General features: G+C 33.5%; 1 protein-coding gene across 5 annotated transcripts in view; it reads left to right on the top strand.

Annotated features, from left to right (window-relative positions):
• PTBP2 (polypyrimidine tract binding protein 2) overlaps nucleotides 1-27,057 on the top strand; it is an 83,565-nt gene extending 56,508 nt beyond the window's left edge. For 2 of the 5 annotated variants that reach the window (XM_020869374.2, XM_070467759.1), the window contains exons 8-14: nucleotides 309-504; nucleotides 17,974-18,128; nucleotides 19,594-19,627; nucleotides 20,046-20,138; nucleotides 24,909-25,125; nucleotides 25,232-25,309; nucleotides 25,472-27,057. In XM_020869374.2, coding sequence (XP_020725033.1) covers nucleotides 309-504; nucleotides 17,974-18,128; nucleotides 19,594-19,627; nucleotides 20,046-20,138; nucleotides 24,909-25,125; nucleotides 25,232-25,309; nucleotides 25,472-25,604 — 906 coding nt within the window. In that variant the 3' untranslated portion in view covers nucleotides 25,605-27,057. The remainder of the gene's footprint in view (nucleotides 1-308; nucleotides 505-17,973; nucleotides 18,129-19,593; nucleotides 19,628-20,045; nucleotides 20,139-24,908; nucleotides 25,126-25,231; nucleotides 25,310-25,471) is intronic. The other 3 variants (XM_020869375.2, XM_020869377.2, XM_020869376.2) reach the window with 3 other exon arrangements.
• The last annotated feature ends 324 nt before the right edge of the window (nucleotides 27,058-27,381 follow it).

Below are 27,381 nucleotides of genomic sequence, written 5' to 3'. Positions count from 1 at the left end.
ATGACCTATATTTGTGACCTTTGTTTTTTTTTAAAGTAAAATATTTGCAGGTTTTTGAAGTTAAAAGTATATTAGCACGTATATTTAACTGTTTATATTTAAGTAGCACTTTCTATTTAAAGACAGTAGTATTTGTGGAAAACAATATACATACAGCTAGTGTAGCAAAGAAAAGAGTATGGAATTTGATCACTTTTCTGGCAACTTTTATTATGTGCAGCTTTTCATTGTTGAATTTTTTGTCAGAGTCGTACTTTTTCTAATTTTTATCTCTTAAAATTGCTGATAAACTTTATTCACTTTTACAGGCCCTAGATGGTCAGAATATTTATAATGCTTGCTGTACCCTAAGGATTGATTTTTCCAAACTTGTGAATTTGAATGTAAAATACAACAATGATAAAAGTAGGGATTATACTCGACCTGATCTTCCATCTGGGGATGGACAACCTGCATTGGACCCAGCTATAGCTGCAGCATTTGCCAAGGAGACTTCTCTCTTAGGTATGATTTTTATTGTCTGTACCACTTCTGCCAAATGAGCAAGTGCCTGTTAAACTCCAGTAAGTATAATGAATCTCCCATTTTGAAATTTAAGAAATTATGTTAGATATTTTCCCCCCTTCAGGTAAGAATGTATATGAATACTGTTGGAAGAAAAACCTAAATTCATAAGTATAATTAAAGTTGTGTCAGCATTCCTTTCTCCTATCTCATCTTCTCTCCCAAAATAGAAGAGGAAAAGCTCTAATGAAAAAATACTGTTGAGTTCTTAAGAAAACATTTACACTTTAAAGTCATGCTATCTAGATGCCATTGTGCATATTCAGTCTTAATTATTTCAGATAGACTGGTGAGCCAGTCTTTTTCAGTTTAGCCCTGAACAAAAAAACAGAAAGTTAACAGGGGCAGCATATAAATATGCTTGGGAGCAGGTGTATGGATTTTTCAAAGCATATTGTAGTCTTAAAACACAGATTTAACTAGGAAGAATTTTATATAAAATTTATTGTGGTATTTATTTGTATTTTGTCTTAGTTATTATATTTCACCTCATTCTGCAATGGATTAGACCCACCTAATAAAAAAACATAAATATTTGCAACTAATAGTTGACAGAGTCAAGATGAAGAAAAATAACAGAAAATGTTATTTTGTAAGTAAAATAAGTGATTTATAACTTCAGATGAAATTTTAGTTTCCTTTTGATGTATTCAGGAAATTCTTGGTTTCTGAAGTTTGTAAGATTATCATTAAATGAATGTTTCTGGATGTATGGAACCTAAGATTGATGAATCACAAACTTGTTCTTATAGTTTAGCTTATTGCTATTATTCAGTTGCTAAGTATTGTCCAACTCTTTGTGTCCCCTTGGACTGTAGCATGCCAGGCTCGTCTGTCCTCCACTGTCTCCCGGAGTTTGATGAACATAAGTTGAGCTTATATTCATCAATTTAAAAAGAAAAAGCATTAAAATAAAATAATTTTTGGAAATACCTATTTAGTGTGGATATGTAACATGTTATCCATTTATAAATGTTATATAAGTGATACATCATCTATGAACAGAGACACTAATGCACAAGAGAAGCATTTGATATGTGAAATTAATTCTGATGATTTTAGACAAAACTGACCCCTTATTCTGATTGTCTAATACAACTTGCAGAAGTTATAGCAGTTTATCATAATAAGTTTATCATGATAAATTTATCATAATGAATTCTTTAGGTTGATAACGTTCTTTCCTGAGAGAATCTCCATCACTATGTGGGCTTAGTTTAAAGCTTTATTTCTTCCACTTGGCTTGTAAGTAAATAATATTAACTATTTTATGGTGTACCATTTTTTTTAAGTTAAGAATGAGTGATACATGGCCTTTGCTTGTAATTGTTACTGTGAATTCTTAATTTTTTGCTGATAGAACTTACAGAAAAAACAAAAATCAACATTTATTGAATAGCTTCTAGATCCCAGGGGTTCTGCAAGGTACTTGGCGGATACATTATTTAATTCTTAAAATAACCAAAGTTGAAGATGATATCAAGATTTTATAGTCATTTCTATGAAGTTTAAAATTTTACATTCAATTCATTAAAGAAACAATGGTAAAAGACCGAGAAATTTCAGCTAGTTTCAAACATAGGACTTCTTAGACTCATAATCACTTCCTTGGACCCTAAGAGCTGTATATATTTGCCCATTGTGGGGGTAGTTGATGAATTTTTGTGTATGTTTTTTGGATTCTGGGTGGAGTCATGGATTTGTCTATGGAGTTTATCATCATTTTTCTTGTAATGGCCTTGGTGGAATTCTTTTTTAAAGTAGTAATAAGAACTCTTTCTCATAAAAGATTATACAGTCCTGGCATAGCTAACTTTTGTTTTATTCAGTGCTTTTATCATTTCTCAAGTGTTTTACGTTTTTACATTAAAAGAGTAAAAGTTGCTCAGTTTTTAGTAAATAAATTTGGTGTCTTCTTGCTGCTTTGTCTTGAAGATTTCAGTATAATATTCTGGCATACCTTGTTTCAATGTGCTTCACAGATACTGTGTTCTTTTACAGATTGAAGGTTTGTGGCAGCCCAGCATTTTCAGATGATAGTTAGCATTTTTTAGCAATAAAGTATTTTGTAATAATGGTATATATATTTTTTAAACTTGCTATTTGCACACTTAAACTACCATATAGTGTCAACGTAGAAAAGTATTTTGGGGTGAAAATATGTGAATTCATCTTCCTTGACTAAATGACTTCATTGTTTACATGTTTTAATGGTTTTAACTGGGATTTTTAAAATTTTAAATATCCTCAAGTAGTTTTTGAAAGGTGAGTTATGAATGTTAAAAATCAAATAAAGGAATTTATTTATAATTCATAAGAGATAACTACCTATATTTTGATATATTTTTTCTTATTTTCTATGTAAATACACTTGTAAAAAATTAAAATCACATTATTTGCTATTTTGTGTTTCATTTTATTGTTTTTTTTTTTAAATGGTAATTATAATAGCAAGATAGCCTGCAAATGGATATATAATACTTTTGTATATATGTTGGACGTTTAGTTTCCCTGTCAGACTTTTCATTAATGTAAGTGGCATTGTGACCACCAACACCTGTATGTAACATTTTTGTCCCTTACTTAGACTAGATTCTAGAACTAGAATCGTTGTGTCAAAGAAATGTTAAAGCCTTGTGATTCTTATTTCAGATTTCTTTCCAGAATGGTGATAATTAATTTAACATACATGGTATATGAGGCTGGCTGTTCTACTTTTTCCTGTTCCAACATTGAGTATTAATACTTTTATTTGCTAGGGTATTAACATATGATAAGGATGTCAGATTATTTTAATTTTTATCATTTTATGAACTAGTTTATAATTTCTAAATGCTCATGAAATATTTTACAAATTTGAATTGGTTGTGTGGATTCTTTTGGAATATACAACACATGCTAAATGTATATTAAGGATATTTTGCTCATATTTTATGAGCTAAGCATTCAACTTCATACTGTTACTGTAGATTGGCCAATTATGGAAAAAAATGTTTTAAAATAATTCATCATAATCCATGCATTTCCATTTATAGGACATTAAGATAACGGTTTTTGCACCCCTACCCCCTTCACTCACCTTTGGTGGATAGTATAATCTTATGAAGAATCACTTACTATTTTACTTTTTAAAGTAGTCATCAGACACTGTTTGTAGTAACATGCAGTATTGCTCTAGTAAGGTCATACCTTCTGGAATGGTAACTAAATTTTTTTCTCTGTTTATTTGCTTCCATTGATATCTAATCAGTCAGGTGACTTCAAATTACAACAAACTAATATTGATAGGATCCATTTTCAGCTTGAGTCTTTCTTAAGCAGTACTTGTTGAAAGTGAAATAATTTATAGGTATCCCTGTATTTCAGAAATTCTGTAAGACCACAGATAGAAAGAAAAGAGAGTGAAGTTGCTCAGTCGTATCCAATTCTTGCGACCCCATGGACTAGAGCCCACCAGTCTCCTCCGTCCGTGGGATTTTCCAGGCTAGAGTGCTGGAGTGGTTTGCCATTTACTTCCCCAGGGGAATCTTCCCAACCCAGGGATCGAACCTGGGTCTCCCACATTGTAGGCAGACGCTTTACCATCTGAGCCACCAGGGAAACATAACTAGGTGATAATTCTTTTCTGCTAAATATTTAGGGGGATTCACTTTATTTTGTGTGGTTTTTATATCTAAGCAGTTGACTAAGTTCAGTCATTTTGGAATCAATATTACAAATTTTAATTGGTTTATTTTACACAGTAAGTTTTTAAAACTAGCATTTATACGTGGCTTCTCTGCTTCTTCAGAGTTAGGAATCACTGTGTCTTCAAAAATGCAGTTTATTTAAGAATGGAGATGAGTGCTTTGTAATTAGTTAGAAATCTGATGTTTAAATACATAATCACAAACCTGGCAGACTATTAGTTATTCATATTCTACATCAAAGAACAAGGTGATCAAAAATCCTTGAGATTATAAATTGAGATGTCATTGTAATGATCATTTTATCATGTTTAAGAAGTGTAGTTAATTTATTAAGGGGTGGATCACTTTTAGGAAATTGCTAAAAGTAATTTTTCATGCTCATGCTATCTACATTTTATTTATTTATTTTTTTTATTTTTTTACATTCACACTTGAGTTTATTTTTCTGAATTCTGTTCTGTTGCTCTATTTCTTTTTTTTTTTTTTCCCATTTATTTTTATTAGTTGGAGGCTAATTACTTTACATCATTACAGTAGTTTTTGTCATACATTGAAATGAATTAGCCATGGATTTACATGTATTCCCCATCCCGGTCCCGCCTCCCACCTCCCTCTCCACCCGATCCCTCTGGGTCTTCCCAGTGCACCAGGCCCAAGCACTTGTCTCATGCACCCAACCTGGGCTGGTGATTTTATACACCATGGAATATTACTCAGCCATTAAAAAGAATTCATTTGAATCAGTTCTAATGAGATGGATGAAACTGGAGCCCATTATACAGAGCGAAGTAAGCCAGAAAGATAAAGACCATTACAGTATACTAACACATATATATGGAATTTAGAAAGATGGTAACGATAACCCTATATGCAAAACAGAAAAAGAGACTCAGATGTATAGAACAGTCTTGTGGACTCTGGGAGAAGGCGAGGGTGGGATGTTTCAAGAGAGCAGCATTGAAACATGTATATTATCTAGGGTGAAACAGATCACCAGTCCAGGTTGGGTGCATGAGACAAGTGCTATCTACATTTTAAAAATTAATGCAGTTAATACGTTCCAAGAGCACTTCAGAGCCTTCTGTGTAGCAGTCATTCTCATCATACAGTTTTAAAAGAAAAGCAAACTTTGTGTAAGAGATTTTGATATTAAAATAATTGATGATTGAGAATAGATGTAACAACCATCTAGGTAAACCTGTAATCCTTATAGATCTGTGCTTCTCAGAGTTTTCCTGCACATCAGAGTCACCAGGCCCTACCCTAGACTGAAAATCACTGAGTGGGGTTCCATGCATTTCTAATTGTTTAAGATTCCAAGATGGTTTTACTCTGTAGTGGGAGTTGAGCATTACTGCTATAAAGAAAGTATGTAATATTTTAGATGCTTTATTTTAGCTTTTTAGCATGGTTATTAATGTTCTCATAAAAACATTCTTCATACCTGTTGACCCAGTATTTTAATACTTTTCTTTATTCATTCCTTGTAACTCTGCCTTGATACAGTTCCACTGATAGATGTTCAGTTTAACTGTTAAATTGAATTTACTTTGGTTTTTCTTTTCTGTGTGTTTATGATGCATAAAATTAACAAGCAAACTCATTTTTTAAATATTTTCTAAAACTTAATATATTAAAACTTACTTTAAATGACTTGTGAATGCTTTTTTTTAAATAGGTTATTTACATGGTGATTTTTTAAAAGCTTTTATTATCAAAGTTTTTTTTTTATCATATACTGATGTAATAAACCCTATATATTCATCGTCTCAATTCACTAGTTTCCACACTTGTTATATCTGTTCATTTTTTGTTATTTTTTTTCTGTTATATTTAAAAGCAAAACCTCAACATTATGCCATCTCAAAAGTTTCCATAATTTCTCTAAAATAATGACATTTTCTTACCAACCATACCTGATGGAAGTCGAGTAAAACCTGGTAATAAAAACTTACCAAAATTGAGAATGGTCTCTTAATGTTCAATACGCAGTTCATCTTGAATCTCCCCAGTTGTCTCAAACTATGTTTTTTTGGGGTTGATTTGTTCAGAATAGAATATTTTCAGGAGCCACATATGGCACTTGGTAGCTGTGTCTGCTGAGTTATTCTAAAGATTATTAATATAGAGGTTATTTTTATATAAAGGTTATTAAAGTCCTCTCCTTCCACCCAACCCTCAGTTTCATTGACTTATTTATTATAGAAACCAAGTTATTATATCCTTTTAGAAAATGCCACAGTCTGGATTGGTCTGGCTATTTCCTTTTATAATAGCAGTAACTGTTCTTCCATCCACTGCATCTTTTATATAAATAAGAAATTAGCTCCAAAACCTTGATTAGATTCAGATTCTGTTGTTTACATTTTTAAAGCAGGAATATGGAATATGGATGTTCCTTGTGATCTCAGTTGGAAGCATAAAATATATGGTTGAGTCACTTTTAGTGATTTTAGTGATGCTTTAAGATTGTGGTTTCACGTGGTGACATTCTGATCCTTCCATTTTATTTTTCTATTAATGGTTTTAATATCGACTAATGGCTGCTGCCTTTATTTCATTTGAAGGTTGCAAATTTTGGATTTTTCTTCTGATTTAAACATTTTTTCTACAATAATTTGTTGAAAGTGTTTAGTGTTCCTTTGTCAACTAGGGCTGTTTACGGTTTGTGCAGGACAGTTAGTTAAGTTCTTGAATTTATTTGCTAATTTTTAGTGGAAGAAGTTATGTCCAGCGTTTGTTTTTAGTTTATTGTGTATGAGTGGGTACAAACTAGATTCTTCCCTACTTCTGCTTTAAACTTGAAACTCTTGGTTACCTCCAGGTTTTGATAGCCCTAGAGTGGTTTGAGATGGTGACCTTACCCTAGAAGTGAGTGTTTTTTTATTTATTTATGTTATTATTCAGTCTTAATAGCCCCAAAAAGGAAGAAGGGTGGTTAAAGGACTAAAGAGAGCTAATTAAATTTAGGTATGTTTATCTCAAACAAGAATTCATCCCATGAAATAACCAGGAAGCATAAAAACTTTTTTCGTAAAACCTAATGGACTAAAATCACTTCTCTCTTAAAACTAACTGTGGCGGGAGGAAGCCTCCATCTGTGTGTTATTCAGTCAGAAAGTTAACCATCTTCTTCCTTGTATCCATATGTGTGTGTGTTCTGTGTCTTTTTATTCTTTTTTTAATGTGATTCCTTAGATGTGCAGTAAAAAACACCTGTGAAACATTACTGTCTCATATATGCCATTACAATAGAGTGATGAGGGCAGGGAACTACAAAATTGGAGATTTGTATTGAGGTAATAGAGCAGTAATCAAATATTGTCTTAAGAAATATATTTTAAGTGCTGCCTGTGATTTTTCTTTTGTGTGTGTGTTCTAGAAAATGAAATATATTTAGTGTTGTTTGTAGATACTTTGTAATAAATTTAAGCTGTTCATGGTTTCAGTATCCTCCAAAGATGAATGTTATTTGGAAATTCTTCTTTGTTTCAGTGTTTTTACTGAACCATTCAGTAGCACCAGAGCTTAGAAAGAATAAATTTGCCACTTGGTATATTGTAAGGCCACTTTTAGTTTCATCTTTGTGATATAGGTAAATAAATACTTCTGAGAAGGAAATGGCATTCCACTCCAGTATTCTTGCTTGGAGAATTCCATGGACAGAGGAACCTGGCGGGCTACAGTCCACAGGGTTGCAAAGAGTCTGACACAACTGAAGGACTCACACTTTCTAGAAAGAAATGATGGTGAAAAAGGAGTCTTAAAAATACACATATACCAGTTTCTAAGGAGTGAGATTTTTTGGATGATTGATATTGATAGAAGGGATTAGCCTTTTTTCTACCACTGTTTTCTCTCTCTATAAAAGTTTGGCTCCACTATCTAAGTGCCTTAGGGAGATCCTTTTTGGGATAGTTCCTACCACAGGAATATCTGTTCAGAAAAGTAAAAAGTAATTATTTAGATTCCACCTTTGTGGCTTACAGTTCTTCATTTCATTTATTTTGTGGCAAAAACATTTAAAATATTGTGCTTTAGAATGGAATTGTCCCAGTCCCAGGAACCAAAAGGTTGATGCATATGGATGTTGATAATAGCCTACCATTTATTGAGTAGATCCAATGCATCATTCTTAACCCTCTTGTGAGTTAATCCCCACCATTCCTAAATGAATTTATCCTTATTGCCCCCATTTTATAGATTTAGAGACTGGAACACAAATTGATTAGCAGTTTTGCTCAAATTCCCATCATTAGTGAGGGCCTGAGCCAGCCAGGCAGTATGGCTCCAACAATCTGTCCTCCTAATAAACATTAAAATGAAATGCGCTAGAAATTAGCTAAGCCTTTTAGCCTGCCTTTTTTCCCCCTATGGAGTTCGTGTAGAATAATATCATGCATATAGTAAATTGGTAAGCTTGTAGTTTTAATTTCCTTTTTTTATATAGTGAGATATTTTCTGTTGCCATGACAGATTTTTTGTTGCCAAGTCCATCCAGTGTTTAACCTGGTTATTTCATGATTACAAAACCAAATATGAGTATTACTCATATACCTATTCTGTAATTAAATCCAGAACAGGAGCTGTGTGCTTGTGTATTTATATATGTATGATCATTCATATGCATGTGTATATTACAGTAAACTGAATTTATATTTTTATTTTTTCACAAAATATACATTAAAACTTACATACCAAAATCTTAAACTTAGCAAAACCCTAATCTATAATATTCCATTATAAGACTAATTATAGCAAAGACAGTTATGGCCAGAAAATCACACCAAATAATTCATCTACTGCAGTCACATTGAAAGCTCCTAGAGACCAAAATAGTTACTCACAAATACGAAAACATCCTAGAAATATTTCCTGGAAGTACTGAACCACACCCACTTTAAAGTATATCACTGAGTCTCAAAAAAAAAAAAAAAAAACTAAAAGTTTTTAAAAACTACATAATTTAAAAGCCAGTATTTTATCATTTTCAACATAAACCAGAATTTTTTCATCCAAAGTTCGTGAAAATACCTGTCCAATAACTTTGATTTTCTCATTTTATTTCTGTTTTAACATCTAAGAGTTTAGAAACTGTAGTTGAGCTTGCCTACTTTTCCATGTGTGCATTTTAGAAAATGTTGAGTTCTTTGGATTATTAAACTATCCTCTATTTTTCTATGGCTGAATTTTAAAAATATTTTTTTTTTTCAGTTTTTAAAATATCTCTTCTAAAAAGGAAGTTGCAAGAGCTGAAGTTGAATTGTTCATTTTTAAATTTGGATAAAATTTTCACTTGTGAATCACAAATTAACTTGAAGCAGTGACTTTTAAAGAGTTTATTTAATTCTTTTAGTATATTTTAAATAATATTTGAATTAATGTTTTAAATCTGGAAATTGTTTTTCTTTTTTTTTGGTCTTCTGAGCAAACGAAATGGTAATAGCATACTTTGAAGTTACAATGGGCTGTAAACATTAGAAGAAGAACATTAATGCATCAGTTTGCATTTACTTATGCACCAGCATTCTCAAATGGAATAAACTTGTAACTGTAGGACTAAAATGTTAATTCATAGGCTGCTTTTTAACTATCTTGGGTGCAAATTTTCATTCCTAAGTTTTTTACTTAACTGATTTTGTTATGGTCATTGATTATATTGTTCTCAGCTGTAGCTTTAAGGAATTTCTTTTATTAATCCCGTGTTTACCTTCTCCATGATAGCCTGTCAAATATTTGAAAACATTTTTCCTATTTATTCTGGCTTCATATTTTTAAAGCTAAACAGCCTGAGTTCAGTGGTAATCAACTTACGCCTTTGGACGTAGAAAATAATTCTAAATTAAATCAGATGGTAAATTTAATCTTAAAAAAATTTTGCTTTTAAGAGTTGACAAGTATGTATATATGATACGACTAAAAGAAAAGTCTTCTAAAGTATATTACTGCTATCTCTGCAGTTAGTAGAAGAAAAATTACGTATTTGCAACCAAGTATGAAATGAGCCTCTTATCTGAAGGAGGTAAAGATTATGCAGAAGGTTTTGAGTCTCTAAAGATGCACCAAGAAAGCAATAGATAAATATAGGAAATTTCATTTAGAATTTTTTGTGTGAATTCTTCCTAGTTTCATATATCTTTTTTAATTTGTCAATATTTCTTTTTCCTGTTAATCTTAATTTTTAAATGGTATTTTATCTCCAAGTCTTCCTTTCCTTTTTAGCCCCCTTGTGAATTTTTCTTAGCCTTCTGAAGTAATTGCACTGAGCTTTTCACAATCCTAGAAGGATTCTGCCTCAACTCAGTGGCATCCTGCTTTATTCATTCATTGCATTTTTTTTGTTGTTGTTTTGTTTTAGCACTGTGCTGGGGACTATAGGGTCTCAGAAAAATTACACAATTTCTGTGCACATAATCTGGCAGCAAGCATCTGAATATATATCTATTATGAGGCAAACTGAAATATGTAATCGTTATTATAGTATTAGAGCATAATCAAATGGGCACTTTATCATCCAAAGGAGAAAGTTGAAGGGCATTGTAAGCCAGAAGCCATTTGATTGGGATAAAAAGACAGGATTTATTTATTTTTACTTACTTTTTTTTCCTCTGGCTGTGCTGAGTCTTCACTGCTGTGTGAGGGCTTTCTCCAGTTGGAGCGAGCGCGGGCTGCTCTTCATCATAGTGTGCAACTTCTCCTTGTGGTGACTTCTCTCGTTGTGGAGCAGGGCTCTAGAGTTCAGGCTCAGTAGTTGGGGTTCACAGACTTAGTTGCTCTGCAGCATGTGGGATCTTCCCAGACCAAGGATTGAACCCATGTCCCCTGCACTGGCAGGCAGATTCTTAACCACTGGACTACCAGGGAAGTCCAGAAGAAAGGATTTTGAAAACACTGCATGAGCAGATGTGATGAAGAATATATCTTGCATATTTAGGAAGTGACAAGTATTCAGTTGTGAATGAGGCATAGGGGTAATTAGGAAAATATGAAAGATAGTGAGGAGAAAAAAAATTAAGTTTGGGACAGGATCTTAGAATGGATGCTATCCTAAGAAGTATGCTGGAGACTGTTAGTCTAAGTAAGATAAAATTGTGAATCTATACTAGGGATAGAAATGAGAGTGGAAAGAAAGAAACATGAGGAAAATTAAATGTAAAAGTAGTAAGACTTGGCATTTATGATATGGTGACTCACGAGGAGTTAAACTCGAGAAGTTGACCTAGACAGTAGGAAATTCAGCCTAGAACTTAGGCAAGAATTCTTCCGGGTTGTGAATTTGAAAGGCCAGAGGATTGATACGTAAAACTTTGGTTTAAAGAGATCAGATCAGACAGAGGGCTTGAGGATGGGGAGAAATTGGATAAAGGTGGACAAAAAAGTACAAACTTCCAGTAACAGGGTAAATAAATACTAGGGTTATAAAGTATTACATGATAGATATAATTTACACTGCTGTATGTTATATATGAAAGTTAGAGTAAATCCTAAGAGTTCTCACTACAGGAGAAAAATTTTTTTCCTGTTTCTTGTTATCTATGAGATGATGGATGTTCACTATATTTAACTGTGGTGATCATCTCATGGTGTATGAGTCAAATCATTCTGCTGTCTGTACACCTTAAATTTATACAGTGCTGTATGTCCATTATCTCTCAGTAAAACTGAAAGAAAAAAAAAAAAAAAAAACTTTGGTCTAAGATTCCCAAGTGTAAAAGAGCAGGAGGGCTAAAGTCTTGAAACTAAGCAGTGTACATTTATGTTGTGGAAAAAATAAAGAAGCAAGAGATAAAATAAGATTAAAATTAGAAGTGCCTTTTCAGTTTAGTAGTGACCATAAAGTTTATTCTTATTCATAAGAATTGGTATAAATCAAATTATAATGAATTAGGAATGTAAATATGATAAAATATTTACTCCTCTTTGAAGTAATATACTCTTGGAAGGAAGGAGAAATGGGATGGTAGTTGAAAAGCGAGAAAGTATGCATAATCATTTTGAGTGTAGGCTCAAAATCCAGACATCCTCAATTGAAAATCTGGCTCAGCTTTGCTGTCTTAGCTTTCGCATTTGTCGTGGATAGGATAGTAATCCCCATGTCCTAAGGCTAGTGTTGTGAGGATTAAATGTGTTAATGCATACAGAGAACTTTTCATAATGCCTGACATATAATGAGTGCTAATTTCATATTAGCTAGTATTTGTTTTGAAGGCTAGCTTAAATCCTAGAACTGATTGTAGTGGATTGGATTGAGAATAGTGGAAGTGTTGGGGCAAAATATATAGAAAATTTTTAGGGCCATTGTGAGAACTAAAAGGAACTTTTGTCAAGCTCACATAGAAATTTAGGAGCAGATTTGGAGCCAGAACTGAAGTTGTCAGTTTTCTACAGTCTGTATTCTTTCTTCTCACCATTTATATCTTTATAAAGAAAGGGGAACATGAAAGAAGGGAGAACTTTTCAAGTTGGTTGAACATTTTGAGGGAATTCTCTTCTCAGTCTTCCAAGATATTTGCTGAAGAATGCATAAGAATGAGGGTTGGGTACAGGAGTCTAGTGGGTTTTTAGGGAATTCTTGAAAACAGACTAGTAAATCAGCTGATGTTGAGTAACAAAATGTGGACTCAGTTGGTGTTGCGTGTGTGTGCATTTTCACTGTAATATTTTACAAACCCAGATGAAGGTATGTCCTTTAATTTATAAGCTTTAATTTATCCAAGCCTGGCATAGTAGAGCATTAACAGATAAGTAGCGAGTAAGCCAAAATGCTCCAGCTACATAGTAAAGTCTAATCAAGGGAGAATAGAAAGGGAAGTGGATTTATCATATAGTCTAAAAATGGCTTAAGTGGTTGGTATAGAAGCAGAATCGAGAAGATGGAAGAATGAAGTCAGGAAAGGGGATTTAAATGTTAGCAGTGAATGGCGAAAGAAGAAAGTCAAAGATGTAGTAAAAGAAGTTGATAAAATAGATTGATATAGAAAAGTCAAGGAAGAAGTTGTTAAGGAATCGTGAGACCAGCATGTCGGACAGATTGCAGAATGACAAGAGCTGAGCGAGGAGAAGGAAATAAGGTGTGAAAGTCTTCATGGCATGAGAGACAATGTCCCAGTGACTCTGACTGTTTTGATGAGAGATGTTTACATGGTATTAACCTCATACCATGGCTATACCATCAATACCATGGTGATAATAGAACAGCAGCTGGAAAGTAACATTGGGTGGTGGGATAGTAGGATGAATAATGCATCCTTTATTTCCCTTTGGGGAAGAGTTTAGGGAGATAAAAATGACTGGGAGGGTTACAAGAGAAGTTTTATTAGGATCAACCAAGCTTTTAGTTAAACATTTTCTCTAAGGAACATATTGAATAAAAATGAAATTGTTAATGACAGAAAAGAAAAATGGGTTCTAGAGGGTAAAATAGAAATTAAAGGGAAAGTTGGTGGGAGAGGAGTTATGGGTTGTTTCAGGAAAGAATAGCAGTTGTCATTCTTGTCAAAGGTAAAATTTTTATTTTCAAATCAGGAAATATATTGTAAAAACTGCCTTCCCCACCCAGGACCCTATACTACATGAATTAGGATAAACCTCAAAAGTTCCACCACCAAATCCTCTGTTGAGTCATATGTGAGAATAACAATCAACAGATAGATGTCTTGAACAGGGAAAAGAAGTATTAAGATCAAAAGATAATGGTACAATTGACGCTGAATGGAAGTTTTAGAATAGGAAATGAAAGGATAAAACAAATCATGCATCTTTAAAAAGCATAGATAAAACTGCCATAGTCAAGAGGAGCCTTAAGGAGACATGACTAAATTTAATAATAGGATCCTGAAATATAAGACATGAATGCCTTCTGTGCTGTCATGTCTGACTCTTTGCAACCCCATGGACTGTAGCCCACCGGGCCGCCTCTGTCCATGGTTTTTTCCAGGCAGGAATACTGGAGTGGGTTTGCCATTTCCTTCTCCAGGGGATCTTCCCAACCCAGAGATCGAACCCATGTCTCCTGCTTTGGCAGGCAGATTCTTTACCATTGCACCACCTGGGAAGCCAGGAAAAGAGGACATTAGATGCAAATTAAGGAAGTCTGAAGACTTTATGGACTTTAATAATAACATATTAATACTGGCTGATGAATTGTAGCAAGTATATCATACTACTGCAAGATGTTAATAATGGGGGAAAAGGGGTGCCCAGGTTATAGGAATTTTGGAGAATGTTTAATTTTTCTACAAATCTAAAACTGTTCTAAAATAAGCTTATTAAAAATTACAGATAAAATTGGCAAGTGGTTTAAGAGAAGTTATCAAAAACAGTTTAATTCTTCTGTTATGATGGACAAGGAATGTCTGTGTGCCTCAGCAGAATGTGACCTGAGGGGTTAGAGGGATAGATGTATAACTTAAAATCACTTCATCTGCCTGGACTTTGAGTCTCTATCAGATAGATACGTGGCAGTGTGGCCATCAGTTTCAGTGGAGGAATGGCTAGTAATGTGTCGGAACCATTACAGGAAATTTGTAAAATGACTGAGTCACTCAAAATGCTGGGTGGCCCTTTCATTTCACATAGAAAGGATCCTTGTGACACCTTCCTTTTCCTTAGCATCTGGCAGTATATGAAGCTCTTTGATGTTACTTGATTCTTATAACAGTAGCAGTCCTAGAAGTAAAACAGGTGTTTTTATAACCCATCATCGGTATGCACAGATAGTTTTTTCCAGCATATTTGCTACCTTAAAGATGTTAATCATTAAAATTATTTTTCCAGCTAAAAGTAATCCATTAGCGCCAATGTATATAACATGTTCTAATATGTTTTTTTACAAAAGGAAGATAGTGAATGTATTGTTTTCTCTCACGTCTAGAAGTTAACATTACTATGAAAAATACAATACAGAATTCCTTTCTAGAGTTCTTACAGTATAAATAGTGCATCATGAAATACTTCGTAGGTTTTTGTTTTTATGTAGTAGAATTTGAGATTTACCTGGTTGAAAGAATTTTTTAGAGAAGAATATACTGAAAGAAATTGTGGGATCTATCTTCAGAGGCTTTTAAAGGTCCAATAAAAACTGCAAGACTATTCTAGTGACTTAGAACTGCAAAAGATGACTGAAATAGTTTCTCTAAGTTACCAGCCTGGGAGAAGGAATAGTGAGGGAGAAAGAAGTACACACTAGTGGCACCAAGGACAGTGACTGCCCTGTATTTTGCACCATGCTCTGGACTGCCTAAAATGAAGGAAGATCATTTGGCAAGAGGATAGATCACCTGGCTTAGTAGCAAGTGATCCAACATGGTAAGAATAAATGGAGAAATATGGAAACTGTGAAGTAGCATTTGGGCAGTAGCAACAACATTGGGGACGTCATAGCTTACATTCCACTTTTTGCTAAGCTTTCCAATGCTACTTTACTAGAAGGAGGTAAATTGTATCTGCTTTGTGTCACAAAATTTCATGAGAGAATTAATAGTCTCATTTTTACTAAAGTGTAATGTTTATTAAAATCTGGCATCTGGCTTTTTATTTAAGTCAGGTTTTTCACACTTAAAAGGGGGCTTTAGCCTAGACTTTAATTCTTAATTACTATTTTAAATTAATTTTACTTATTCTTTTAATTCTCTGATTATTTTTCCATGATAAGGCTTGATAATTTAAGTAATATTGTACTACCAAGGTATCTCCATTACAAATCCTAGACTTAAAGTTTCTTTGAACAAAATTTCCATCATCTGAATATTTTGGTGAAGTTTTATGATTGTTTAATTGTGTATTGGCATGGTAGAGATGTATTTTAGAAGAAACCATTTTCTGTAGAAAGGAAGCGTTTGTTTACCTAGACTGTTGTGTGTAGACTGATACATCAAATGTATTGATGTTTTATACGTGTTTCATGAATTAGTAGTTTTTCTTGAGTTAGCGACAAAGAAAAATGATAAATTACTTAGAACTATAAATTTGGGAACCTGCATGTCTCAGAATATGCAGAACAAAATGACTGTGAGTACATACCTAGGAATTAGGAATGTATCTTTACATTGGCAGCATTTTAAGATATCCATTGTATATTAAATGGAAACAACCTATGAAGTATAGTGAGATCTATGGTATTTAACATGGAGAAGTTAGTAATACCATAGAATAAAGTGGTAGATCCTAAAAGGTGCTAAAGATTACTTAGTATGTATAGTAATTATTAGACATGAGGAGTTTCTATGTTAAAATTAGATCCTTATTTCTGCAGTCACTTTAAAAATAAATTGATGAGTGGATGAAACAAGATTGGCCTTGAGTTAGTAGTTGTTTTAAACAGTTGTGATCTATACATGGGGCTCATTATTCTAGTCTGTGTACTTGTGTATATGTTGGAAATTTTCCAAAACAAAGAGTAAAAAATTTAAAAAATAAAAGTGAAGAAATACTAAAAAGAGGGGACTCCCAAGATACTGTATTGGGGGAGAAAAACTGTAAACTCACCCAGAGCTTGAACATATATGAGAAATACCATTCCACTGATGAAAGGTGCTCACTAAAGATCAAAGGAAATCAGAGGGAAAATGTTTACAAGTCGAAAACTAAAGAGGTTAAGAATTGTCAATCCTGAAGAAGCTTCAGCCTGCCAGTAAAAGGTCATAGTAGTTTCTGTAAAGTAAAAACATAAACAAACTTGGCTGAAAGAGTAAGATCTAACACCAGAGTTAACAGTCCATCCTTATGACATGTACAAGAAAGCTGAAAAGAAGAAATAAAACATGAACTTATGGGACAACAGTACTAAGGGCCTGTTCTACCCAGGTATGTCATAAATTAATTTTATATAGGTTGAATGTTTATCTCCTTTATCATGGGAAGAAAAAAAACAAACGTAATTTATTTCTTTACTGAACTAATAATTATTAACAAATAAGCTAGTATGTAAGAATATAAGGGATGAAAGGAATAAAAGTTTACTGATTATTGATAAGTAGATTAAAGATGCTGAGGCAAAGGGAATTCTATGGAATAAATGAAGAATCCTGAAGATGACAGAGCAATAGTAAGACTGGGAAGTACAACAGTAGAAATAAGAAGGAAATGTTCAAACTGGTAGGTAAAGGATAGGAAAATACTGGAAGAGAAAGCTGGTGTGCTATATTGACTTTTTCTTATTCTTTCTGTGGGGCAAGTATTGTGTTTGAAAAACTTATATTACACCTACTTGAATATGGAATTAAGGAAAACAAATTTTGGTAAGATTTTCTTTAGGTCAGTTGAATACATTATATAATGTATGTTCAGGGTGATTTGTTTCTAAGAATGAAGGATTGCTATGTATGTTTTGTGAGCTATAATTGTCTGATTTCAAGTAAGTTTATGAAGAAGATAGCACTTGTTATTTTTTTTAGATTTGACTCCTGTGTGAACCATGGAAGTGAATTTTACAAGTACATTCTTTTTTGCTTTGTTTGCGTTTCCATAGGAAATGGAATGTTATATATTTAATATTGTGACATAATACAGGTATGTACCTTGGTTCTAATACTTAATGATTTCATTGAAACCAGTGAATTTTCTCCGCTACTTACAACAACAATTTTTCTAAATGTTATGAAAATTAACTTTCAGGAACCATTTGGAACGGTCAGCCCCAAGCCATCAGCCATCGTGCTTAAATTGGTTTTTGTAAACGACTTGTGTGTGTTTCGTAAAATATGCTTTATTTTAAAATTAGGGCTTCCTGTTGCAGCTGTTCCAGGAGCTCTGAGTCCTTTGGCTATTCCAAACGCTGCTGCAGCAGCTGCCGCAGCTGCTGCTGGCCGAGTGGGTATGCCTGGAGTCTCAGCTGGTGGCAACACAGTCCTGTTGGTTAGCAATTTAAATGAAGAGGTTAGTCAAATAACTTTCTAGTGTCTGTTTTTTAACTCCATTTCATTTGTGAAAGTTTTTCATGTTTATTTCATTTTGCACTTGCCTTTCTTTTTATGTACATTCATTAGTCAAAGTATTTTCTGTGTGTTTCTACTTCCAAGTAAAATCTATGTACTTGTTTAGGTAATACTTTACTTCTGTAGCTAGTCATATCTCTTTTTATATATATATATATATATTTTTAACCTAACTACCTATTTTTCCTAAGAAAAATATGGTGAAGTACTGTAGTTTGGCTTTTTATCTTTTTGTTGTTCTCAAAGGCAAATATCTAATTTGCAGATGTAACTGTAAAACAATTTTGCTCTTTGCCTTTTCTAATTATTTGCTTGTTCATTTCATGCTTATGTGTCATTGCGTTTTTTTAAATCTTATTTTATGTGAACTACTCTAATACATTTTTCTTTGAAGGTTCTTCCAAAGATCTTGACGAGGCACTCTTCCAGTCTTTCTTAGTAATTTTTTCTTTGCAGTTATTAGTCATTGTCTTCTAAAAATATTTTTCAACTTTACCTCTCCCCAAGCCCCTCCCACCCTGTTAAATAAAATTTATTGCTGAGTTATTTTCTTTAGTTGTACATTTTATGTCTGGTATATTTTATTTTGATTGCTATGGAAGCTGGTATGAAATGTGGGAAGCTCTATGTATCAGTTTATGATGTCTAATTTGAATATTTGTTTCATTTTTAATCAGCCTCTGTTAATACGAACATTAAGCTATTTTATCATTTAATACTATAGTCATTCACAGTTGTGCATGCTAAAATGTTTGAATCAGAGTGCCTTTGTTTTTCTTTTTAAGAATTTTGCCTGCATTTCATAACCAGCCATGCTTATGCAGTTAAAAGTTCAAAGTTTAAAATTCCTATGCATGCTTTCCTTCCCTATGTTGAGATGAAATGCTGTAATTTACTCTTTGATATAGATGTACTTTACCCATATTTGTCTTGGATGACTACATTTTACTCAGTTTTTCTTGTACAGTACATAAACCAACCATTTTCTGACCAAATCCTGCATTTCCTATGTACTGACCTATATTTTATTTTTTTTTTGTTCCCCGATTCCTTATTTTTTTCTTCTGCATTGCTGTTTCCCTTCCCCATTTCATCCTTTTCCCTGTGTGTTCACCTTCCCTTTCCTTGTCTTTTCCCCAAATGCCCATTCCCTTCCCTGTCTTATCCTTTATTTTCCTTGTCCTTGTCTTCATTCCCTGTCTCCATTCCCTATGTTCATGCTTCTGTGCTTGAACAAATGTTCCTCGGACCAACTTGCCCCAATTAACCGCCTTGAACCATGATCCATGACCACCTCACCATTCTGCGGGAACCACCCTTCGTTATGGATGATCTGTTCATCTCCGCTCTTCCTCGACTCTTCTCTCTTCTTGTCTTACGCTGCTTGCTCTTCTCTCCTTCTAAAGATGGTTACGCCCCAAAGTCTGTTTACCCTCTTCGGTATGTTATTGTTAGCACTATACTTTTATTATTGATTTGATTTTTGTTTCACCTTAATTCTTATTTGTAGCTAGCACTTTGGCTTAAAGTTGAATAGTAAATCTTTTGCTATTTTTCTTTGCTATTTAAAACTTTCCATAGACACAAAATTTGTTTTAATGCATGCTGATTTATTTTGCATGGTCTTTAATTTAATATCATTCACATAGCTTTGAGGGTTTATCAGAAATTATTCTTTTCAAAATTCACTGTTCAAAATCTTGATCTTCTTTATTCATTTGTGAGAATGATGAGTTTGAATGAGTGATCATGTTGATGTCTGAATGTTTCATTAATATGTCAGAAAGATAATCTTTAGCTGACTTGCACGTAAAAATTAATTCCATTTTTGGATTACCTCTCTGTGACTCCAAAAAAGGTGTTTATGGAGATGTGCAGCGTGTGAAGATTTTGTACAATAAGAAAGACAGTGCTCTAATACAGATGGCTGATGGAAACCAGTCACAACTGGGTAAGATTAAACTATGTGTCATCTATATGGCTTCAATCTGATTTCAAATGTATAATGTAAACCTGTGAATAAAAACAAACTCCTTTATATCACTAAGAAACCGTTTATTAATAGCCAGGGTTCAACAGTGTCATGTTAATTTTCACATTTTAATGTGAATAGCTGTACATGATGAACATATTTGTATTTTTGTGCTATTCACTCTCTTACCATTTCTTGCTTGGAGTTTAATGGAAAAATGTTTTGCCTTCAAGATTGAAATAACAGTTTCACCTAAGAATTATGATACACGTATTAAAAGATTCTTAGCATTTTTCATTTCTGGTTACTCCCTATAATTGAAGTTAACTGTTTATATAGTCCATAGAATCCAGATTAACGCCGTGTTAATTTTAATTCTTCTAAGGTCATTTGAAAGTATTTGACTGAACTTAGTAGAGTTACATGAAGTATATTTTAGAGATACCAGGTTACTATAAAATGAAAAACTTAAACCAAGTGCCCCACTTTAATCCTTTTTGGAACCTTAAAATGTACTTCAACAAGTTGCACTTAGATTATTAGATAAATAATTGATCACTTAATTAGCATCTCATTCAACTTCATACATAAAGCCAAATCACATAAATCCAGAAGGTAGTTGCATATTCACAGTGTGATTGACTGTAAATGTCAGTATGATCTTAGCTTATAATTCTGTTCATTAAGATTTAGGGATGATGGTATCTCAGACCATGTGTATTCACATTATTAATTTTGAAATTTACCATTTTTGGCGTAAAAACTAGTGTATTTTTGCTGTTATATCCAGTGAGACTCACAGACTAACAACATGATAAACTAGACCTTTTAGCCTTTGGCATCAGATAGAAGTTTGAAATTCAGTTTCTTACCAACTGTTAGGGTAGCCCAGGCAATGTATTACCAGCAACCCACACCAGTACTCTTGCCTGGGAAATCCCATGGATGGAAGAACCTGATAGGCTGTAGTCCATGGTGTCACTAAGAAGTCAGACACAACTGAGCGACTTCATTTTCACTTTTCACTTTCACGCATTGGAGAAGGAAATGGCAACCCACTCCAGTGTTCTTGCCTAGAGAATCGCAGGGACAGAGGAGCCTGGTGGGCTGCCGTCTATGGGGTCGCACAGAGTCGGACACGACTGAAGTGTCTTAGCAGCAGCAGCAGGCAATGTGTAAAATTTTACATATCTGGCTTTCAATTTAAAAAAATGGAGATGTCTATCTTTAGTGGAAATTATATAAAAGTGCTGATTGTGTCGTCGTGTGTCTGTGTGTGTGTTAGTCATTCAGTCCTATATAACTCTTGGCGACTCCATGGACTGTAGCCTGCCAGTCTCCTCTGTCCATGAAATGTTCTTGCATGAAATGCACGAATACTAGAGTGGGTTGCTACTCCCTTCTCCAGGGATATTCCTGACCCGGGGATCAAAGCCAGGTCTCCTCCTGCATTGCAGGCAGATTTTTTACCATCTGAGCCACCAGGGAAGCTGCTTGATTATGTCATAGATGCCCATTATTCTTTTCTTCTTTTTCTGCTTACGTGCACTTCTGTACTCTGGTTAGGGATAGTCATTGCCATTATCTTTATGTACTTTATAAGAAATCTTTTACAGTGTTTCATAGTTGACAAAGCATTCTCAAATTTTGACTTCTTTTTTCTCACTGTGTGAGCTGTGGGTGGCTTGTTGTTTAGTTGCTAAGTTGTGTTCGATTCTCTGCACGCCAGGCTCCTCTGTCTTCCGCTGTCTACCAGAGTTTGCTCAAATTCACGTCCTTTAAATCAGTGATGCTATCTAACGATCTCATTCTCTGCCACCCCCTTCTCCTTTTACTTTCAGTCTTTCCACATTACCCTTATAAATAAGGGATACACAGTCACTATGGCTGAAAGTACCTGTTCATCAAATTCTTCTGGATACTTTTTGGTTTTTTATATAAGGACTGTTTAAATAAGTTATGCTTTAATTTTTACTATACTTGTATTAGTCTGCTTGGGCTGCCATAACAAAATTCAACAAACTGAGTGACTGAAAAAGCAGAAATTTGTTTTCTTAAGTTTTGGAGACCAGTAGTTAGGTGACAACAGATTTGGTTTCTGGAGAGGACTTTTCTTCCTGGCTTGCAGACTGGCTCCCTTCTCCATGTGTCCTCACATGGCCTTTCCTGGGAGCCTTCCTCAGCCTCTAAGATGCTGGTATCTTTTCCCATACTTACAAGGACATCAGTCTTACTGGATTAGGGCCTCACCCTTATGACCTCTTTTAACCTAAATTCCGTCTGTAGAGGCCCTGCCTCCAGATAGTCACATTGAGGGGTTAAAGCTTCAGTGTATGAACTTTGGGATAATACAAGTCACTGCCTAACAGTATTTACTTACATTGTAAAATCTTTTTTGGCTAATTTTTATAAATTATAAAAGATAAAATTTTTATCTTTTCATTAAAGCTTTGCTTACTAATAGCATGACATAGTTTTTGGACTATATGTAGTGGCAAATTTCTCATTGCTGCTAGGTTAGATTTTGCTTTCTTGAAGTATATGTCCATAAAAATACGGACTCACACCATTAAATCCTTTAAAACACAAATCCTATGCAAAACTAGGATGTGCTATGGAAAAAAATAAGTGAAACTTTTTTTGATATACTTTGTTTATGGACTCTCTTTTTGGTTTTCATGGGACTCTATTTGGGAAATACTCAGTTGTTTTATAATATAAGCAAATATTTTTATGCTCAGAAAGTAGTATGGGAGAAATAAATGGCAGGTATAGTCAGTAGTATTCAAGTGTGAATGGAATTATTGCAAATCTTAAAGGCCCTGTTAAATCATTTTAGACCAGAGTTTTAAAATTTGCAAACATTAAACATGTTTCCATTTCTACTATAGCCTATTTAACTAATATACTAGAATTTTCTTAAATTAGGTAGTTTAGGAATAATAGAATTTGTAAATTATGTTTGAAATAGTATACTGATCTTCAGTGATTAAATGAATGCTAAGTACCAAAGGGTAGTTCTTTGTTAAAATAATTATTTCTGCAATTCATATTTTCAAGAACTACTTACAAAAGAGCCTCAACTGTTTTTAGATCATATGTAGCTGCCATCTCAAAAGTATACTAAGTTTTTCATAATAGATCTTTACCTACTCTCTAAAATGTGCTATAGCGGGAGTATTTATAACATACAGCAGTGTTAAATATATTTGTCATGTTGTACGTTACATCCTTAGTACCTCTTTATCTTGTAACTGGGAGAGTAAATTTGTTTTTACAAATTAGGGAAGCTATAAATGAAAAAGATTTTTCAGAATGGTACCTTATACTTTTATAGCATTTTCCTTTTCAGACCTGTTTTATATTTAACTGGTTTATTCTATACAAGTAAGTATGACAAGATGCATGGATTTAACAAGTTCTGGGTATCTCCTGTGTCAGACTGTGTACTGTAGTGTACTAATCAAATTAAAAACATTTGAGAGTAGGGATTTTGTTCTCAATTCCCTGCTCTTCCATATTGCCTTTACCTCTCTGTTGTTAATACTCTAATACTTTGATTTGAGTAGTCAAATAGACGTTCAGTTTAGCTAAACTATATGACTTATGACATGGTTTTTTTCAGTTGTGACTACTTGAATAAAACATAAAACATATAACTGTTCTCTAATCTCAGACCAGTTCATTTAGTTCAAAAGTAACCCAGCTGCTGCCTCAAGAAGTAGGCATGTGATGTTCTGTGTTTAGGCACTGTGCTGTGTGCTGGGGTAGAGACACTGGTTCCTGCTTTCATGTATCTTACAGTCTGAAGGAGGATAATAATTAAAATGTGTTGAATTTATAAAAAGAAATAGAACTGTATGGGGACTATCTAGTAAGGTTCTGAACCTTTTCTGAAGAGTGAAGGAAAGAGTCCTCTTTAGGAAGTAACACGAATAGCTTAGGAAAGATAGTGAAGGAGATAGGAAATTGTTATAAATAGAAAAGCATGCATCAGGCTAAAGATAAAATACTAGTATTTGTTTAAAAAAATATGTTTTGTACACCTGAAAACTTAAGTACAAGGAGGATAGTACTAAGATACTGTAAGTTCCATGAGGGTCAGGATGGTTCTTATCTTACCATTTGATTCTCAACACTAAAAAAGTTACTAGTATTATAAAATATCAATAAAATATTTATTCAGGGAGGCTTGAGAAAGATGTTAGGGCCAGACTGAGAAATGTAGAAGATATGTTGAAGATATGTTGAAGAATAAGTTGTCTTCATCCCTAAGGATTTTAAGCAGGTAGTGATACAGATTTGTATAGAATGGAGGAACATAGAGAAAAATCCAACAAGACAAATTGGGAGACTGATTTGAGTTATACAGATAAAAAGTAATGGCAGTGGAAAGTGTAGAAATAGATGAATTTGAGGGATAATTAGGAGGAAGGGTTTCATAGGACTTGGCAGTTAGGATATTGAGCAGAAGGGAGAAAAAGTTAAAAGTTTCTGGGGCATTATCAGCAGGCCTGTCAAGGAAGATACTCATTCTGGATTTTCATTCTATGAAAGAAGCTGGCTTCTTTGCCTCAGTGCCGTGTTAAGTGCAAATGAATTTGTTTTGTCACCAGTGGCTATTGTAAATTCGTGATTTATTTTAAAACCATAGCAAAATTAGATATTTCAAGTATTCTAAGAATTATTGTAATATTTTTGCTTTGAATGGTGATATTGTTTATTAATAGGCATTCTTCCTCTTTATAGCCATGAATCATCTTAATGGACAGAAGATGTATGGAAAAATTATTCGTGTTACTCTGTCTAAACATCAGACTGTACAACTACCTCGAGAGGGACTTGATGATCAAGGGCTAACAAAAGATTTTGGTAATTCCCCATTGCATCGTTTTAAGAAACCTGGATCCAAAAATTTTCAGAATATTTTCCCTCCTTCTGCAACCCTTCACCTATCCAATATCCCGTAAGTATTAAAGACGGAGTAGTTTATTAAGGATATACATTTTAGGAATAAAATATAAAATTTTTTTAATAATGTTTTTACTCTTTTTTCCATCTAATTTTCCCAGTCCTTCAGTAGCAGAAGAAGATCTCCGAACACTGTTTGCTAACACTGGGGGCACTGTGAAAGCATTTAAGTTTTTTCAGTAAGCAAGCTTTCTTGTCTTTAAATTAGTGACTTGATAGAAGTAAAAGTTTTCTTCGAGTAGTTGTTTTCGTTTCTAGATAGCTTTTGATCCTGGAATGAGCAAAAGTATTTAAGCCATTCTGATTTTTATGAAGTATCTAATTTTATAATTTTGTTTCAGAAGAGATCACAAAATGGCTCTTCTTCAGATGGCAACAGTGGAAGAAGCTATTCAGGCCTTGATTGATCTTCATAATTATAACCTTGGTGAAAACCATCATCTGAGAGTGTCTTTCTCCAAGTCAACAATTTAAAAAGGGGGGGAGATGAAGATTGAGGGTGAATCACATTGTTTGGTGTCATCACCTATTGACTGTTCAGAAAAGTGGGGACCAGAGTTTGATTTTTTGTTGTTTTTTTTTTTTCCATGCTGTTATCATTCCTTGGTTATAAAATGAAATGGCGTATGTAAAGGCAGAGTTATTAACTGCTCTCTTTCATCTGTTCTGTAGGGAAGCCATTTTTGTCTGTTTGAAATTTTAGTTTAATTTTACTTTCCTTTTTCAACTTAGTTGACATACGTGCCTTAAAAAGGAAACTAGTGTTGCTTTTGTGCATTTACTAGAAAAAAGGAATTGGTTGTCTAGGGCACATTGTTAAATGGGAATTAACAATATGTTTAGGCAGGGGTGTGTAAAAAGGTTAAGTTTTTTTTTCCTCCTGCTTGGAACTTATTTTGAATTATTGGCTTGTCATATTTCTTTATTTAATCAGATAAGATACATGATACTGAAAGAGTAAAGCAGCATTTTTTTTTTCAGTTTTTACTACCTTAGGCTTTATTGCTTTAAAAAAACATTGGCCTTTTATATCTCACAATTCTGGTCTAGATTCAGTTATGAATGTAGGCATTAGTTAAAATTAACACGATGCAGAGTATTACTTTCTTAAGACAACAAAGTGATTTCTGTAAGTTTGAGCCCTATGTGGAAAAGCATTGTGGAATCTTAACCTTTTTGTACACACTCTTGTGGGACGTATCATATAAATGTCAGCACTAAGTAATGTCTTGTTTGTGGCTGAATATTTTTCGTAGATGTTTTTGAAGTTGACATGACTTACGTGCATTTAAATATATATTGCCATCCTTAGTTTGTAATTAAGATTTGGAATATGGTTGTGGATTTCTGAGCATGTGCAGACCGGTCTAGCTAGTTCAGGAACTGGTGCATGTATTTTTCAAAGATAAAAGAAAGTGTACTGCAAAAATTTGCAGGAAGGTTAATTTTGTGGCAGTTTTCTAAAACTGACAACCAGGTGGGACCAAAGTTTATGTGCCTTTAGTCTTAATTTACCTTGCATTGTAATATTCAGTTTTAATAAATCTTCAAAATATTTTGTATTTAGGAATAGATCTGACTTTAATAAAAACATGGCTCAGAATCTACAGGTCAAATTAATTTGAACAGTTCTTGTCAATCTGAATTGTTGATTCTGTTTAAATGACCAATACTTTTTTGAAATTGATGTACTTAGTTTCAAGATTCATAGATTCTGTTATCTATGTAGACAGAATGGTCATGTATATTTTCTATTAGTTGAGTTTTTACATCTTTAGAAATGTAAAATTCAGTATAGTTTGAAAGCGGCACAATTAAAAATTAATTTTCTAACAAAGTTGGGAGGTTTGATGGTTGTTTAATTTCCTTTTGTGTGTACTCTGCTTACCTCTGTAGCATGCTCAATAAACACTTCTGTAGCTCTGTACTCACCTCTTCTGTCTTTCTCTGCTGCCTTTTCTCTCTCTTTGTTTTCACTCCACTGTGCTTCTGAATTCATGTTTATTCTCTGCCAGGGTGGGAAAGGAGTAATAGTAATACAATTCTATGACTTTATACCGTAAATAAATCTAGCTGCTGTGAAAATATACCAGCTGTTTTTTTTTTTTTTTAATTTGAAAGATGGTAACTGCTTTTCAGGAGGACACATATTAAACATTTCCCACCCTGTTACAATCTACTGCTTTAAAGACATAACTTTTATTGTATCTTGTTAATTCTTTCTATCTCTTTTGTTGTTGTTGTTTTTTTT

This window comes from Odocoileus virginianus, chromosome 5 (assembly GCF_023699985.2).
Source record: "Odocoileus virginianus isolate 20LAN1187 ecotype Illinois chromosome 5, Ovbor_1.2, whole genome shotgun sequence".
NCBI lineage: Eukaryota > Metazoa > Chordata > Mammalia > Artiodactyla > Cervidae > Odocoileus > Odocoileus virginianus.
Note: the sequence above shows the minus strand (reverse complement) of the source record. Positions and strands in the feature narration are given on the sequence as shown.